The following is a 15,387-nucleotide window of genomic DNA, read 5'->3' on the forward strand; positions in this document are numbered from 1 at the left end:
AAGACTAAACCACTGCACCACTACGTCAGTTGTGGATCACTGTGACACTGATCACGGTCGAATTCAGTGTGAAACCAACAACAAACACACAATGTTGTTAAAAATAACGGCAGTGATTTTAGGCAGTGCTGCCGTCATGTTGGAACTCTTTATTTAGATGGATGGAGTGATGCGAGCTCAGTACAGCTGCAGGACAGCAGATGGCACCGCTGCATCGTCCTGTGGTTCGTACTTGGCACCGAGACTCGTCCACGTTGTTCTCACTGTCTGACTTCGCTCCAGTTCCCCTCCCTCTATCCCTCCCTCACTCTCTCTTCCTCGGTTTACAGTATACACCTATCTATCTCCCACAAGCATCAGCAGTCTCTTCATCAGTCTCCGCGTTACGGGCGCTAGTACGGCGTAAAGCATGGCACCTCTCCGTCCCGAAGAACCGGGTTCAGCCGCTGCGTACCTCTGCGTCTTTCTGTTGACCGTCTCGGCCTGGATGGCACTACCGGGACCCGTGCGCTGTGGCAGCGTGGCTTTAAACCGGCGAGGCTGGGAGGATCGCACGTTTGACTTGAACGGCGGAGAAAGAGGCTTCCTGCCGGGCCAGAAAGCAGTCGGGGCGGGGAGCACACCCCGCTTCAGAAGAGCCCTGTCCTGGGATAAACAAATGTCCCTGCTCAGCAGCTCGTTCGTGCTCAAAGGGGATGCGACCCACAACCAGGCGATGGTCCACTGGACAGGAGAGAACAGCAGCGTAAGTAGCCTCTCTCCTCATCCTGTCCCGTCTCGAGCCACTGGTTCATGCACCATCCCTATAGCCCCTTCTTTGTCACCTTCCACCATCCGTCACTCCAGCGTCAGCGCACATCACTAAAAACAAGTTATTGTTCTCGCAGTAGGCTGCTGCTGCGGCTGCTGCAGACGCACACTGCGCGCCTCTCAGGGAGAAGAGGCACGGTGTGGTTTTTATGCACCCAGGTGGTCCACCTGGAGGCGCCGTGGATGTTTAAAGGCTCCGGGCTTTGTTGAAGCATCGGGACTTTTTAATGGCTTCGTGCAGGGGGTGGGGGTGGCTCAGGGTCACGAACATCTTGTTATTGTCTGTTTATTCTGCTCAGAGAAAGTCAAACATTCCTAATGGAACGTATTATTACCGGATTCCTTTCTATGAACTCCCTTTTTTCGTACGTAACGTAATTGAAGTAAAAGGAAGAAATGGCTCATTTTAATTTGGGGCAGAGGCCAACCGGATGGGAGGCGGTTTAATGTTCACTTAGTGCCCCGGGTCCCCTGACCCCAATTTGAATTACAACCTCCCGTGCCATTGTGTACCATGACATTAGGAAGTCCAAGGACGCACCGAGAGCACGGAGCCAGTGTGGAGACAAGGGGTGCGCGCTAAACAGACAGCTGGGTACTTGATTTAGTTACATGAAGCCATGACTGAAATATTGATGGAGCCTTTTATTCATGAATTTTGCAGTGCCTTGTTTATTTGTGGTTTGGAACCCAGTTTGGCTTAAATGAAAATGGATGTCTTAGTCTAGGCAACTTTTTTACGCCTTCACCGCCACTGTCCATTTAAATAAAGCACATGTAGGGCAGATTTCAGACATTTGTGGCATATATATGATATAAATCCCTCTGACAGCATTGTTAAATGCTGTCAGAGGGGTCAAAATAGCAAAACCCATAGCCTACATAGACATATTTTTTAGATTATCTGTGTTGTGGGTGAAACAGCCCAAAGTATGATACAGCTATTCTAAGAACATACTGTGTTTTTTCTTAGCCTTCACTTAATCACAGCAGCTACACTAAACAAGAGTAGTCTTTGTGATGTATATTGACAGAGGCTGGGTGGGGAGGTGGAAAATGGTGTCTGGTGGGGACATCACTTGGAATGAGAGCCTTTTTGTCAGACTATCACATTAAATGTGTCCCTAGAAGTAGCTGTAACCACTCCTGGGGGTGGAAAAATAATGTGAAGGAGGAATTTCCTGAACTTTCATAACAAATTGATTGCTAAATAACATGATGTAACAAATGTAGGATTATGGAGGCTAAGGAGAATTTAAAGGTGATGCAGGCAGCTCTGCTTGTTGGTGGGTAGAAATAGAATTTAAGGTCAGTGCCAGTAGCTAGAGCTCTTGAAAGCACAGTATACTGGTGTTTGCTGCGGGAGAGAGATGGAATGATGATTTGAATGAAATTGTCCTAAATTTTTAAGTAGTATTTTTAAGTAGTTTAATCTATACTTTGTCTCCAGCTATGTGTTGTTGTTGTTGTTGTTGTTTTTTTAACTTTTCTAAAGGATTACTTGTGGAAACCAAGTCTAAGCCTTAAGCTTCCATATGGGTTTTTCCAGTTGCTGTGGTTGGCTAAATTCAGCCTACAATGATGTTTTTCTGTTCTTTTTTTTTAGCAGGTTGAAAATGGTTGGTTTTAAATGGTTTCTATAAAAATTCTAATGGTACGTGCTTGTGAGAACTGTTTTTGATGTGAAGTTTTTATTCTAATTGGAAAGGATGAACTAACACGCTAGGCTTGATTTCATTGGGAATTTTAACACTAATTAGCTTAACTTAATGGTGGCATTAAAGCAGCTAGATGTCACTCTTTTGACAAGATTATCAAAGCCCTGATAAATAATATATATAAGATAATTAATATATCTTTTTTTTATCTTTTTTTCCTAAAATCAATAACACAACAAATCAAAGCAAAAATAAATTAATTTATTCAGACAACATTACATTTTACTGATTCTTTAGTAAATATAGTTCTTAATTTCTGTTTGAGATCAGAGTCTGGTTTGAAATAATGAATGTGCTCAAACAAACAGCCCAAAATCACTACTGAGAGCAACTCGCCACAAATCAGTAATGACTTGTGGGATTATACTACTTTGGCATTTAAGTAATAAAAAATTGACATTCTCCCAGTGGACTCAAGCCTATCTTGTAATGAACTTCCTGTCTTCATCTCTTCTTCTTCTTCTTCTTCTTTTTAATCGAGGCAATGTATCCTCGGGGATCTTAGCGCTCAGACTCTGCCAGCCATTGGAACTCCAAGTTTGACTTATCTTCAATTAACTTGGTGTGGGTATGTACTCTGAAAGGTCGATGAGACTGAGTTCATCCCAGCCTAATAAACACAGAAAAATGGTGCCATTCAATTTCCCTAAGGCTGACATTTATGAACAGCAAGCAGATTGATGGAAGGGAAAAATGAATTTCTGCCTCTCTTCATGTTTCATGATGTCATTTTTGCATCTTTGATGTTCCAAATGTAATTCCTTGATGAAAGGGTCAGGGGTGCAGAAGACTTCAGATGTCGCATCGGTCTTGATGATGGCTTGTCAGAGATGTAATAGAGACCACCTAGCAGTTAAAAAAAGCATAACATGCACGCCTTCCTTTAGTTATTCAGGCTAATTATTGCATGTAATGTGTATATGCTGTTCTGGGCCCCGTCAACTTCTGGCCAGACTACAAAGTGTTTTTTAGACTTATTCAGGTACCTTTATAGTAAAAGTGCTGTCATTAAAAATAGTTTGCTCTGTGTACTCTCTTCTGTCCCCGTGGCAACTGTCACTTTTCTTGGGCAATCCTTGATTGGTCAATTGATGGCTTAAAGCATAAAAGAGCCTTCCCTCAGGCTACCTCCAGAGGTGTCTTTGAAGAACAGAGAACACAGTTATATGTGTGTGTGAGAGGCTGCTTTAGAACAACAGAGCAGTGAGAAGAGGTGGAATTTAGATCCAGACAGAATCAGTGCAGCAGTAAAAATTATTTTCAGTCCAAGTTCTACCTAATTGGTATTTAATAATCCAAAACGGAACATGTTAAAGGTCACAGCTCCTTGAAAATATTCATGAACCACAAAAGACTGAGAAGATAAAATAATACCAAAATAAAGAAATAAATTAACCACTACTACTTAGCTGATTATCCAGTGTATTATATGTCTGCATCTCTCATTAAGTAAATACAGTGTACAAGTGTAGTTTTTTACCTGTTTACTGACACATACATGTATTCCAATTATAGTTATATAACGGACTTGGCTATAATGTGTAAAATGCGAGCTTTCATTTGAGGATATGGTAAACGGCCTGTACTTGTATAGCGCTTTACTTAGTCCCTAAGGACTCCAAAGCGCTTCACACTACATTCAGTCATTCACCCATTGGTGATGGCAAGCTACATTGTAGCCACAGCTGCCCTGGGGTGCACTGACAGGGGCGAGGCTGCCGGACACTGGCGCCACCGGGCCCTCTGACCACCACCAGTAGGTAAAGGGTGAAGTATCTTGCCCAAGGACACAACACCTGAGACTGTCCGATCCCGAGCTCGAACTGGCAACCTTCTGATTACAAGACAAACTGCCAACTCTTGAGCCACGCTCGCCCACATTCAAATTGGAGGAAGGGTTTAGGAGTTCCTCTTTTTTTTTTAGTTCAACCTACTAAATTAAAGCTTAAAGTCTTCACTTCAGCTGCATCTGAGTTGTTTCATTTAAAATTCATAGTGCTAATGTACAGAACCAAGATTAAAAAAAAGTTCAAAAAGTTCACTGTCCAAATATTTATGGACCTAACTGAATGAAAGAGAAAACAAAGCAGCAGGCTTGTTATATCGCACACTTTCAGGTTGATTGAATTCTTTTATCTGCACTAACATTGAGTTATTTCTCAGTGTTAAAATTCACTATTTAAACCTGCTCCTGCTGCTAAAGTAACCATTGTGATGAAATTCTTAATTGCTTTTCATGGAAATCAAGTTGTTATTAATGATAAGAAAATTCTCCCCTTTCCAGTATACAAGAGAACTCACCAAATTATTTGCAATGGCACCACATACATTTATTTACCCAGTGACTGATTGTGTTTTTCCCAAATACTGCTCATATTCAGAGAAATGTTCAAAGAAAAGTATATTCACATATCTCACTATTATATTACAAATATAATAGTAGTAGTTGTATGGATATGGAGTGATTGCTATACACTACTAATGATGTATAGTCCATTAAATTGCTTTAGTTCTTCCATAAACTGAAAATGAGACAGCATGTAACTCATGATGTTGATCAAGTTGAAAAATGTACTAAATTAATATTATGTTTTAACCAATAAGACTTCAGACTAACAATAAAGATCACAGATATATCAGGAAAGTGTTTGCCTGAGTCATAGGTTAAGGTATCTGAATTTTATACAACTGAAGTTCTTTTAGAAGTCAGAGGATCTGCTCCCTGTGGATTATTAAAAGAATGCAGGTTTAGGGAAGCTCTGAACTGGAGTCACTTTGGATGGAGTGATTATACCAGACTTCTGAATGATGGAAACCTCCGTTATTGAAAGCACTCTCTTTGTGATTCTCTCTCGGCTCTCTCTCCTTGACTTGTCAACTAGCCTGGGGGAATTCTGTGTTTATTTCTCTCCCTTTATTTCTAGGTCCTCTCTGTGGTGATGTGAAGCATTAATGTCTACATGTGTGTCCCTGATGTGCGGATCGGTACTGGCTGGGAAACAGCCCTCAATATTTAGTGGAGTTTCTCTATAAATTTTTTGTGGATTGATTGTTTTGTAGCAATAACATCGGCATGTCAGTCACACTGCTTTTAAATTTGCAAGCCTATGTGTGCTGTTGTTGATTTTTTTTTTTATTTATACAGCTCCAAATCACAACAACAGTCGCCTCAAGGCATTTTATATTGTAAGGTAGACCCTACAATAATACATAAAGAAAAAAACTCCAACAATCATGTGACCCCCTATGAGACAGCACTTTGGCAACAGTGGGAAGGAAAAACTCCCTTTTACCAGGAAGAAACCTCCAGCAGAACCAGGCTCAGGACAGCTGTCTCACCGGTTGGGGTGAGAGAAGACCACTTTGAAGACCACTGTGGTCTGAAAACTCCTGCTCACTCTGTCTTTAAACTTAACCCTAATCCTAGGGCCACATTTTGGAGTAAAGCAGAATTTACATATTTTTTGTTGTATGCTGAATGTTGGGCAGCATGGTCATGCGGTGATTAGCACTGTTGATTTGTAGCAATAAACTTGTAGGTTCAATTCCGCCATTTGTCCTGGGTGGACTATGTGGGCTTTGCCTGCACTCCCCTGTATACATTGGTACCCCAGCTTCCTCCCACAGCTTGCAGTTAGTAGGGTTAGGTAAACTGGTGATTCGAAGTTGCTCTTAAGTTTAAATGGTTGTCGGTTTCTCTATGCTAATCTGTGACTGACTGGAAAGCTGTCCACAATGTACGTATGGAACAATTTGGACAGTGCTGGGGAGTAATGGAATATATGTACGAGCTTTATGTATTTAAGATACAAAATATGAGTAACTGTATTCCATTACAGTCACTGTTTAAAAAGGTGGTATTCAGAATACACTTACTTTGTTGAAATAAATTGATTACACGGCGGTCTTTTCCTGTTTCGTATGTTAGGCTATGCTCTTTCTATTTTTGGTAATTCCACGCCGAGGCTCTAACGCATAATGACATGAAAAAATATTTTTACAAATGATTTAATATGAAGGCAATAGGCAGTTTTCGGCTACAAGCATGACACGGAACCCAACTTATTAGCCAGAGATCCCTTTACTACGGTTCGGAGCTGCGGACCTGTTTTATATACGCGCAGAATAGTTTGCTATACGAGATCGCTGCAAAAAGTGCAGGCTTACCTAATGTCCACCCTCCTCCTGTTACTCATTTTATATTAAGATTTAAAAATCTAGTTGGTATTGGTATGGCGAGTAACCTTCAGTAATAGTAATAAAGCACAGAGCAGGTTACTTTTAAAATGCATTCCACTACAGATGCCCCAAAATGTATTTTGTGACGTATTCCTTTACGTTACTAAATGAGAGTAACATATTCTGAATAATTTGGATTACTTAATATGTATCATCATGCTTTTTACAACTACATGAATGTAGTTGGGGCATCTGTAGTGGAATGCATTTTAAAAGTAACATTCCCAACACTGAATTTGGATGCAAACCACATTACTAACTAGGGGTGCAACCAAATAATTTCTTATATAGAATATCAGTCAAATATTGACTCAAAGTGACTGAGTGGAAATCTGTCACAATCTATTTAATTACATTTTACATTCCTCTGCCCAAAGCTAATGTACCACTTTCAGTAGCATGACTAAAAGCTATTTTCAGCTGCTTCCTTGTCACAAGGGTCCCACAGCAGTTGGCGCTGCATGTTTGAATTGGCACAGTTCTACACCAGATGCCCTTCCCAAAGCAAACCCAAAGGGGGATTTGTACCTCTGGCTGGAATTGAACCGGCAACCATAGCGAATATGTAGTAGCACGACTAAAAGTCCTAATGTCAACCTAAAGATGGCTCTAGATCAGGAGTCAAATTTAAGTCTAAGTGATGCACAGCTCCCCAAAGTGAGAAGCTTATAGCAGTGAATAGCTGTTTCCACTTACCTCTGTTATGCTCCTTGTCATTGCACATAGATTAACTACCTAAGTATACTCATCCTTCTTTTCACCATTTTCAGTCTATTCCTCAATTGATAGTATTAATGTCAATGTTATCGTCCACATTAACTGTTGTCTTTGCATTGCATATTACAGAATATTAGGTAATACCACCTTTAACACACCATCCCCATTGGATACCTTGCTGACACCATCTTCAGATTGCATGCATCATTTCAGTCAGTTGGGTCCGGGGATTATCTGTCTGCTGCATACGTCTTATCTAAACATCACATTGGTTGAATTTAAATAGAGTATTTAGAGGGAGCCGGTTTCATAATAAGGTTGCTTTCCTTTATTTGCATGCAAAATCATGGCTCATGCAGGTGTGTACACATAGACAACACACGTCCAAGCTGTAACAATACGTGGCCATATTCTTAACATGCACGTGCACACACACATTTGGGTCTCTTGGGTCCTGACTTAATGTGAAAGGCATTTGTTCACGCTTCACATACTGAACAGACAGGTTATTTGGCCCCTGGTCGTTCTGCGGTGGAAAATTGTTTGCACATGTGAGGAGAGCCTTTCTCGTCATTTATCTTGTCTGTCCTCATTGGTCCTGCTTAAAAAGATACTCCAAACCCCAGACTGTAAATCATCAGAGCTGTTTGCTCACTTCTCCTCTATCTCTGTTTAAAATGAATCCCACACTGTCTCCAAATTATAAAGTGCACTATCACCACAACACGCTTGCCAACCAGCAAGGCCTTCAGGACACATCTAAGCATGTCACAGTGTCACTCCACAGTATTGAATGGCTCCTGGCTTCATTGTCAATTGATGCTTGCTGTGCATAATGCTACTATAAGGGTTTGGACGATATAGCTCTGTCATCTTATGTCATCCCAGGACTGCTTTAAAATATTAAATGTTCCAAAAGCTATATTTTGAATTACAAAAAGCCTAAGCCACTTTTGCAGAATAATAATGTTAGTTCAATATTTTCTTAGTGGATTATGACCAGAATTTCTTTGGGATATCCAGCTATATTCCAGCATGCAAAACACGGGAATTGTCTGCGACTACACTATTATTGTTTCATACTAATTCCATCTACAACATGACAGTTGACATTTTGATGATTTATGTTCTTTATCATGAAAATAGGTTGCTATTGTGACCAAATCCATTAATCACAGTAAAGGAGTAAGATTATAATTTTTCAGAATTCCCTTCAGAAGTTGACTGAGGTGCTTCATTACTCTTGATGCCAGTGGAGATCTTTATATTGGTGAAATAAAGATCCTTATACTAAGTGAAAATACATGTTAAGGTAAGTAAACTTGCCTTTTTGTTACTTTCTTATATTATAGCCATTTAAGTGGTTGAAGTCAAAAACATACCAACATAAATATGTAACTTAAACCAGTGTCAGGTTTAGCTACTCACAACCACATCACTTAAATCTAATCTGGCTATCTAACACTGCAGGATGGTGATTGTCCTGAGTTTGAAGCACGATGTGCATATATCTATTGGCACAATTAGCACAGACTACAAGTGCAAGTTAATTATCTGAAAAATAAAAGCACAGCAGACCATCAAGCTCATTGTTCAATAAGATCTTTATCCGAAGCCTTCATCAGTGTTGGCACATGGCTGCTCTTTGCCACTTGGCGGTAGGTAGTGTTTGCCAGTTCGATGCTATGGTTGACTTGCTAACGAGACCTTGGAAAAGTACATGAGGCAGCATGCTACTGTAGTGTTACTGTCTAATTAAGTGTTCAGTGACACCAGGCAGATGGTGGTTGCCCAGGAGCTAAATAAAAGCATCGAATCACCTTTGAGTTGGAGGCTATTCTGAGGCTGCTGGCGTCAGTGCTCACAGACTGTTTGCTCTGTATGTGAGGTGCATTGTTATACAATTATTCTCTTTTCCTGTATGCTCTTTAACTTGTTTTCTGGCTGGAAACCTTCAAAGACTTTTAAAGTTATTAAAGAAGTGTGTTTACTTGTATATTTGTTCATGCAATGGATCAGAGGGATACTGGTTACCAGAGCGGCTGCCAAAACAGCTAGTTGGCAAACTGCAGGACACAAGAAAGCCCCTCGTCTGCTTGAACATTCAAATTTTCAGCCCTTTGTTACGGTGCAAAAATATTCTCAGCATGTGTTCATTGTTTTTCCAGATTTGTCCCTGTAAACAGAGGGCTTTCTTTTCTGCTTCGTTCCCCTGTTGTTTTGTGCTCCTCTCAACATCTTCTGCAGCTCAGCTGTCATGGTCGAAAGTTCCTGTTCGTGTTGCCCTGGTAACCCACATTGGAATCCTGTCAGGGTCTTCCAGTGGTTTGGTTCCTGATATGAATTTAGAATGGCCCCTCACCATGCACGTCTCTGAGGTCCTGCATATTTTATGTAGAGCTCTGGCATAAATATATGCCAGTCATATTGAGATTGTCAGGTGAAACCCTTGTACTTCCAAGCGTGAACTTTTCAGTAACAAAGGAATGTGACCTTTGGCTTTGTGGCAACCATCGTATGGATTCTGACAATATTTGTTAGTCTTTGTCTCAGCCAAGTCAGATATCTGGACGACCAGCATAAAATTTCCCATTTTTGGATTCATGGTTCTCTTTGCGTGATTTCATTATAAGTTTAGTGGTCTGCTGACCTCTCACACAATTAGGACAAACGCCATATTAGATCAAGATTCATTACCAAAGACTTCATGGGACTAAACCTTTGTATTCACAGTGTCCAGAGGATAAATGCTTTCATGATAAATTAGATTTATCATGAAAGCGTTTAGAGTAGATTGCACAGAGCACAAGCATGTTCCCCACTGGATGCTTCATTGAGCACTTTGCACACTTTTACTGTCACTTGGTTACTGGTTACTTAGGCAAAAATATAAGTGTTACACACAGTGTTATCTTGTGATCTAAAGCAGATAAAGTTCACAAATATGAATTTTATTTGTGTCCCAAGGACAGCCACTTACATATACTGTATCATATTATGTTATATTATATTCATTGGTCTCTTCATGAGTGTTATCCTTTTGGGTGTAAATTAAAAAAAAACTGTCAACAGATTATTGAAAATGAACTCTTAAAAAGACCAATTAACTTTCACACAGTTTTATGGAAATTACAATGCATATCTATGCATTGTAATTTCCAAGCGTTATATATCTATATAACGCTTGCTGTATTTCTGTAGGTTTGTTGTATGTTGTGTGCGTGAGGGGTGGTGGGAAATGTCTGCCTGCCTCCAGCCACTGGAGGACTAGTGGGAAAGCTCTCCCTATAGCGCCCCTCTGAGAATTGTGAAATGCAGTCCAGCAGGGTTTCTCCAGTATTTCGCGTTCACAGTAACACACTTAGAGATTGGATCTTCTTTCCTTTGTGCTAAGCCTTTGCGTTTCTATCAGCCCCCCTCAGAATCTGAATCCCACCTCTCCCTGTGGACCGGGTTTATTTTCATTTTCTTTTGTAAGCCAATTGTACAACAACAGCATGAAGCTTTTCACGCAAGCCAGGCATCAAGAAGAATTGTCCTTGTTTTGGGTGGCAATTGCTGATGGCAAGTACAAAAATACATAGTAAATGCTCAAAGTTTAAAACTTCACCATTATGTTATGGTTTTTTTTGCACCTTACCTCGGAGTCCACTAGAATTCTTACAAAAAAAAAAAATAAAAATGAATTCCCCAGTCTGAGACTTGGATGCCATGTCATTTGCTAGTGTTGATGGGGGTTTGTCCACTGTGTTTCATGTGGACAAACCACATGAAACACAGTGGACAACCACACAGTGGACAACCACATGAAACACAGGCGATGCAGCCATCTACAAGAAGAATTTAGGGTGTGTCATACTTCCATATGCTGACAAATGAAGTGGAAGCTGAGAAACACTCAACTTGGGCTTCAGTGACGCCTTAGTTGTGCCACAAGCTGATTGCCTCCACATCTATGGAACACCAGGACTGATGTAATGAATGAATTAAATACGTCTCTGAAAACATCTGAGCACTTCTGCTCAGATGTTTTCACTTTTGCAAAGAAGCTCTATCTTGACAAACCAACCAGATATCTGAAGATTAAACCACTACATTCTCGGCTAAAAAGTATTAAAAGTGTATTTGTTGACACACAAACAGGGTTTTTCAAAGTACAGTTCTGTTAGTTTCCACATGCCAGTTGTTGGTGTGCAGAGACACCTTCTAAAAACAATGGCCACCAGGCCAAAGCAATGGTTTTGACTCGATCAGCGTTAACTCCGCCCCCTGAGTTTGATGGGTGAGGTTGGCAGATAAAATTATTTCATGGTGAGACCTGAAGGAGTCAAGTGTGCCAAAATGAATTAATTAAATACACCATTAAATAATTATTTAAATGTGTCAATAATTAATTAAAATGTGAAATAAATAAATTATTAATTAACCCTTTAAAGCTGGTCGGAGCGGACACGCTCCATTTTGCGTAACTATTTTTAAATCCCGGTAGCACTGCAACCATGTAAGCTAGCGCAATAATTTTTTTTGCATATGAAACCGGAGGAGTTGTACTTACATCTTATGCCATCAGCTTGTCCTCGGTCACAGTTTCCTTCCACATATAGCTTTGCAAAAACTGCATAAAAAGCACTTGCAGCAACAAAAACACAATATTCCAGAAACACGCTTTGCCGATCCGATCAGCTGTTTGTAACACTTCCTACGTCCATCAGCGTGAACTATCGCATGTCCGGCATGACCTGCCCGAAACCGGAAGTGGCGTCATTTTGCGGAAATGTAGTTTTTTACCATCGTGGCCTTATGAGCCTATACTTGTGTTTTTAAAAGTTATGTTTGACTTCATGACTTTCTGTGTCGTTTCTGGGATGCTGAGGACTCATATTGCACTGCTGGAAATATTTTATTTTGATGAATATGCTGTTATTTTGCAAATTTGCACTATAATATATTTTTTCGTTTTTCCTGCAGTATATGAAAATTGGTGTATCTCAAAAATAAAACTATGAAGACACTTAAAATAAATTTCCTTTGGTGGGAAACTAGTTTGTGCAACTTTTTTGTATTTACAGTTTTGAGGGATAAGCCTCTTAAATTTCTCTAACTAGAAATATATGTTAAAAAAACAAAAACGATTTAAAATTTTTTTTGTAGTTTATTGCACTTTTTTGCAATTTATGTAATTACTATGCACTTAATGCAGACATATTATTAAAATTTGGGCTATAATGGTTGTATTGATGTATAGCAACTTTAAATGCTCCAAAAAATGGCTCCACAGCATGTAAAAATATACTATAAGCTCTGGCGGACTTGGTTCCATGGTAGGTCTTAAAGGGTTAAATGTGTCAATAATGAATTAATTAAATGTGTCAAAAATATTTATTTAAATGTTTATTTCCCATTTTAATTAATTATTTCCAATTTTATTTAATTATTGCCACGTAATTAATTATTTAATGGTGTATTTAATTAATTCATTATGTCAGTCCTGGCATTCCATACCTAGCATCATGAAAGTTTTCTCCTTCATTTTTAAAGGCTCTATGAGGCCCAGTCATGCACTCCTTCTGGCTAATATTCACTCAGACTTTCCTTGAAGCGAATCAAGTTAATTAGCAGTTAATTCGATTTTTTCACACCCTTTCTTTTTACTTAAAACAGCATTAATTAAAGGTTCTCTGGTAATTCCTTGTGGATGAACGACATACTTTTCAAACTGGGAATTCTGAGGATTCTCTAAAATGCTCTTTTTATCATTGTGAGAATCTGTGTAAATGGATTTCAGAAAATTGCAAGGGAGCTTCTTCATGTTTACATCCAAGGAACCCAATTTTGCGTTTTTAGAGAAATTATTTTATGTAGTTTCATAGTTTTCCTGCTTTCCTGATTGGGTGAAAATTTACCTTAATGCTAAAGTCCAGGTTTGAACTCAAATCTGTATGCAATTCAAAGCAACCTTGCCTCCCATGTTCAGGAGTGATGTTCTCTCTAGCTGTGCTCGCACACTGACACACACCTACACACAAGTCGATTTGAAGCAGTAAAAACAGGAATTATCCATGTGTTGACGGACATGAAACTTGCCCATAATAATTCTCTTTCCCTGAAAAAAAAAGTGGGCTGAATGTTTGTGACTCATGTTGATAGCAATTAGCACACCGGTGTATCATGGGAGGTGTGGTGTTGGTGGCGAGCATGTGTGGGAGGAAAGGAAATGAAAGAAGGGAAAAAAGGAGAACAGGCAACCAGTAACTGTGCACTGAGGCTTCTTTTATCTAAACTCTGCATACTCCTCGGTTGGTTTTTAACAAATGTGGTGTCAAAAACAGTGGTTGTTTTACATGAAAAAGACAAGGCCATGCGCTGTGATCTGACGCTGGCAAACAATATAACGGGCTCCCAGGCTGCTAGTTGCAGCTTGCGCTCTCCCTGTGTCTCTCGTCCTCTCTGTGTGGTTTACTTTTGGTTGATTGAAAGGAGATGTGTGCCAGTGAGTCAAAGTAAAGATGCAAAGCAGCGACAAATTCACTTAATGTTTGGAGTGCAGCTTGTCACAACAGTGGCATCAGGTGATTCCAGTCTGCATTGTAAAAGAAGAAGTTGGCAAGATTCTAAAAATAGTCTTAAATACAAACCAGGGATGATTATGTGGCTTTTAAAATGGAGGTTAGATATTTTAGTGTGAGGTGTCCATCTATGGATGCACCAATAAGCACAAGTATTTATTCCTTTTCCTTCTTTCTAACACAGTTCTGCAGTTCTGGTTAGGAAGCAGAAGATAGCACATATATTCCAAATAAAGCAAACAAAAAAGGAACTCTGTTAAAAGGCCTGAAATGCAGAAAAAAAGGTAAACTATTACAAGAAATCCTACGAAGAAACACCAAAATTCAACCTTGATATCATGGTGTCTGCAAAAAGTTCCAAAATCTTAAAACTAAAAAAGAGCAGAGGTACAGCGCTGTATCCACCTTCAGGCACTTATTACTGCATGATAATCCTCTTCTCTATCAGCATAAAAGCTGACAATAACACCACAGGCTACATGTGAGTCATATGGAATAAATTATTATAAGTGCAGAATATGTACACGAGTGATATTTTATCTTGTCGCTCCCTGCCAAAATTAGTTGGCAGGGAGTTTTATTGATCACTCAGATTGCTTTGCATTTTAGACCCCATTCCTACATGTCTGCCATATTTGTACAGAAAATGCATTTGCAGGTTGAGCAGCAGAGTTGAGTATGTGAGTTGTGCCAATGACAAACTTGTCAAATCTTCTCTGCCAATGCCAAACAGATTTATTGCCAAGAAGCATTGTTACAACAAAGAAATAATTGACCAAACACAAATTTACTCTTTTTCTATGCTAACAGGTGATGAAACTATTACTTAATTGCTTGATTCAGGTGTCTTGGCTAACTTTAGACTAATTTTTAAGAGTAGTTGTTAAACCGTCACCTGATCCTTTCTGATGACTGGTTTATATGAAGAGTTTCAGTCAGGATTTAGAGTAAATCGTAGCACAGAAACAATCTTGTTATGGCCTCTGACATTTTTTTTGCTTGTCCTGTTACATCTCAGCACAGCATTCAATTCAATATTTTACTACAGAGATTACAACAGACCATTGGTAAAGGAACTGCGCTGCATAAATTCCAATTTGTGCATGCAAATGGGGAGTCTTGCTCATTCTCTACAGTTAGTCATGGAGTTTCAAAGGCTTACATGCTGGGACCAATACTTTTTTTTACATTATACATCCTTAACTTTGGCAGTATTATTAGATAACCATGCATTTTCATCATTATGCAGATGATACCAAGCTTTATTTTTCCATGAAGTTACATAATATATATATATAATATAAATCAACTACTTAAATTACAAGGATGTCTTAAAG

General features: G+C 39.4%; 1 protein-coding gene across 3 annotated transcripts in view; it reads left to right on the forward strand.

Moving 5' to 3' along the window:
* Positions 1–282: 282 nt before the first annotated feature.
* sorcs2 (sortilin-related VPS10 domain containing receptor 2) overlaps positions 283–15,387 on the forward strand; it is a 355,461-nt gene continuing 340,356 nt past the window's right edge. For all 3 annotated transcript variants that reach the window (XM_084924623.1, XM_084924624.1, XM_084924625.1), the window contains exon 1: positions 283–745. In XM_084924623.1, coding sequence (XP_084780749.1) covers positions 410–745 — 336 coding nt within the window. In that variant the 5' untranslated portion in view covers positions 283–409. The remainder of the gene's footprint in view (positions 746–15,387) is intronic.

This window comes from Perissodus microlepis, chromosome 3 (assembly GCF_051167445.1).
Source record: "Perissodus microlepis isolate ML-2025 ecotype Zambia chromosome 3, ASM5116744v1, whole genome shotgun sequence".
Taxonomy (NCBI): Eukaryota; Metazoa; Chordata; class Actinopteri; order Cichliformes; family Cichlidae; genus Perissodus; species Perissodus microlepis.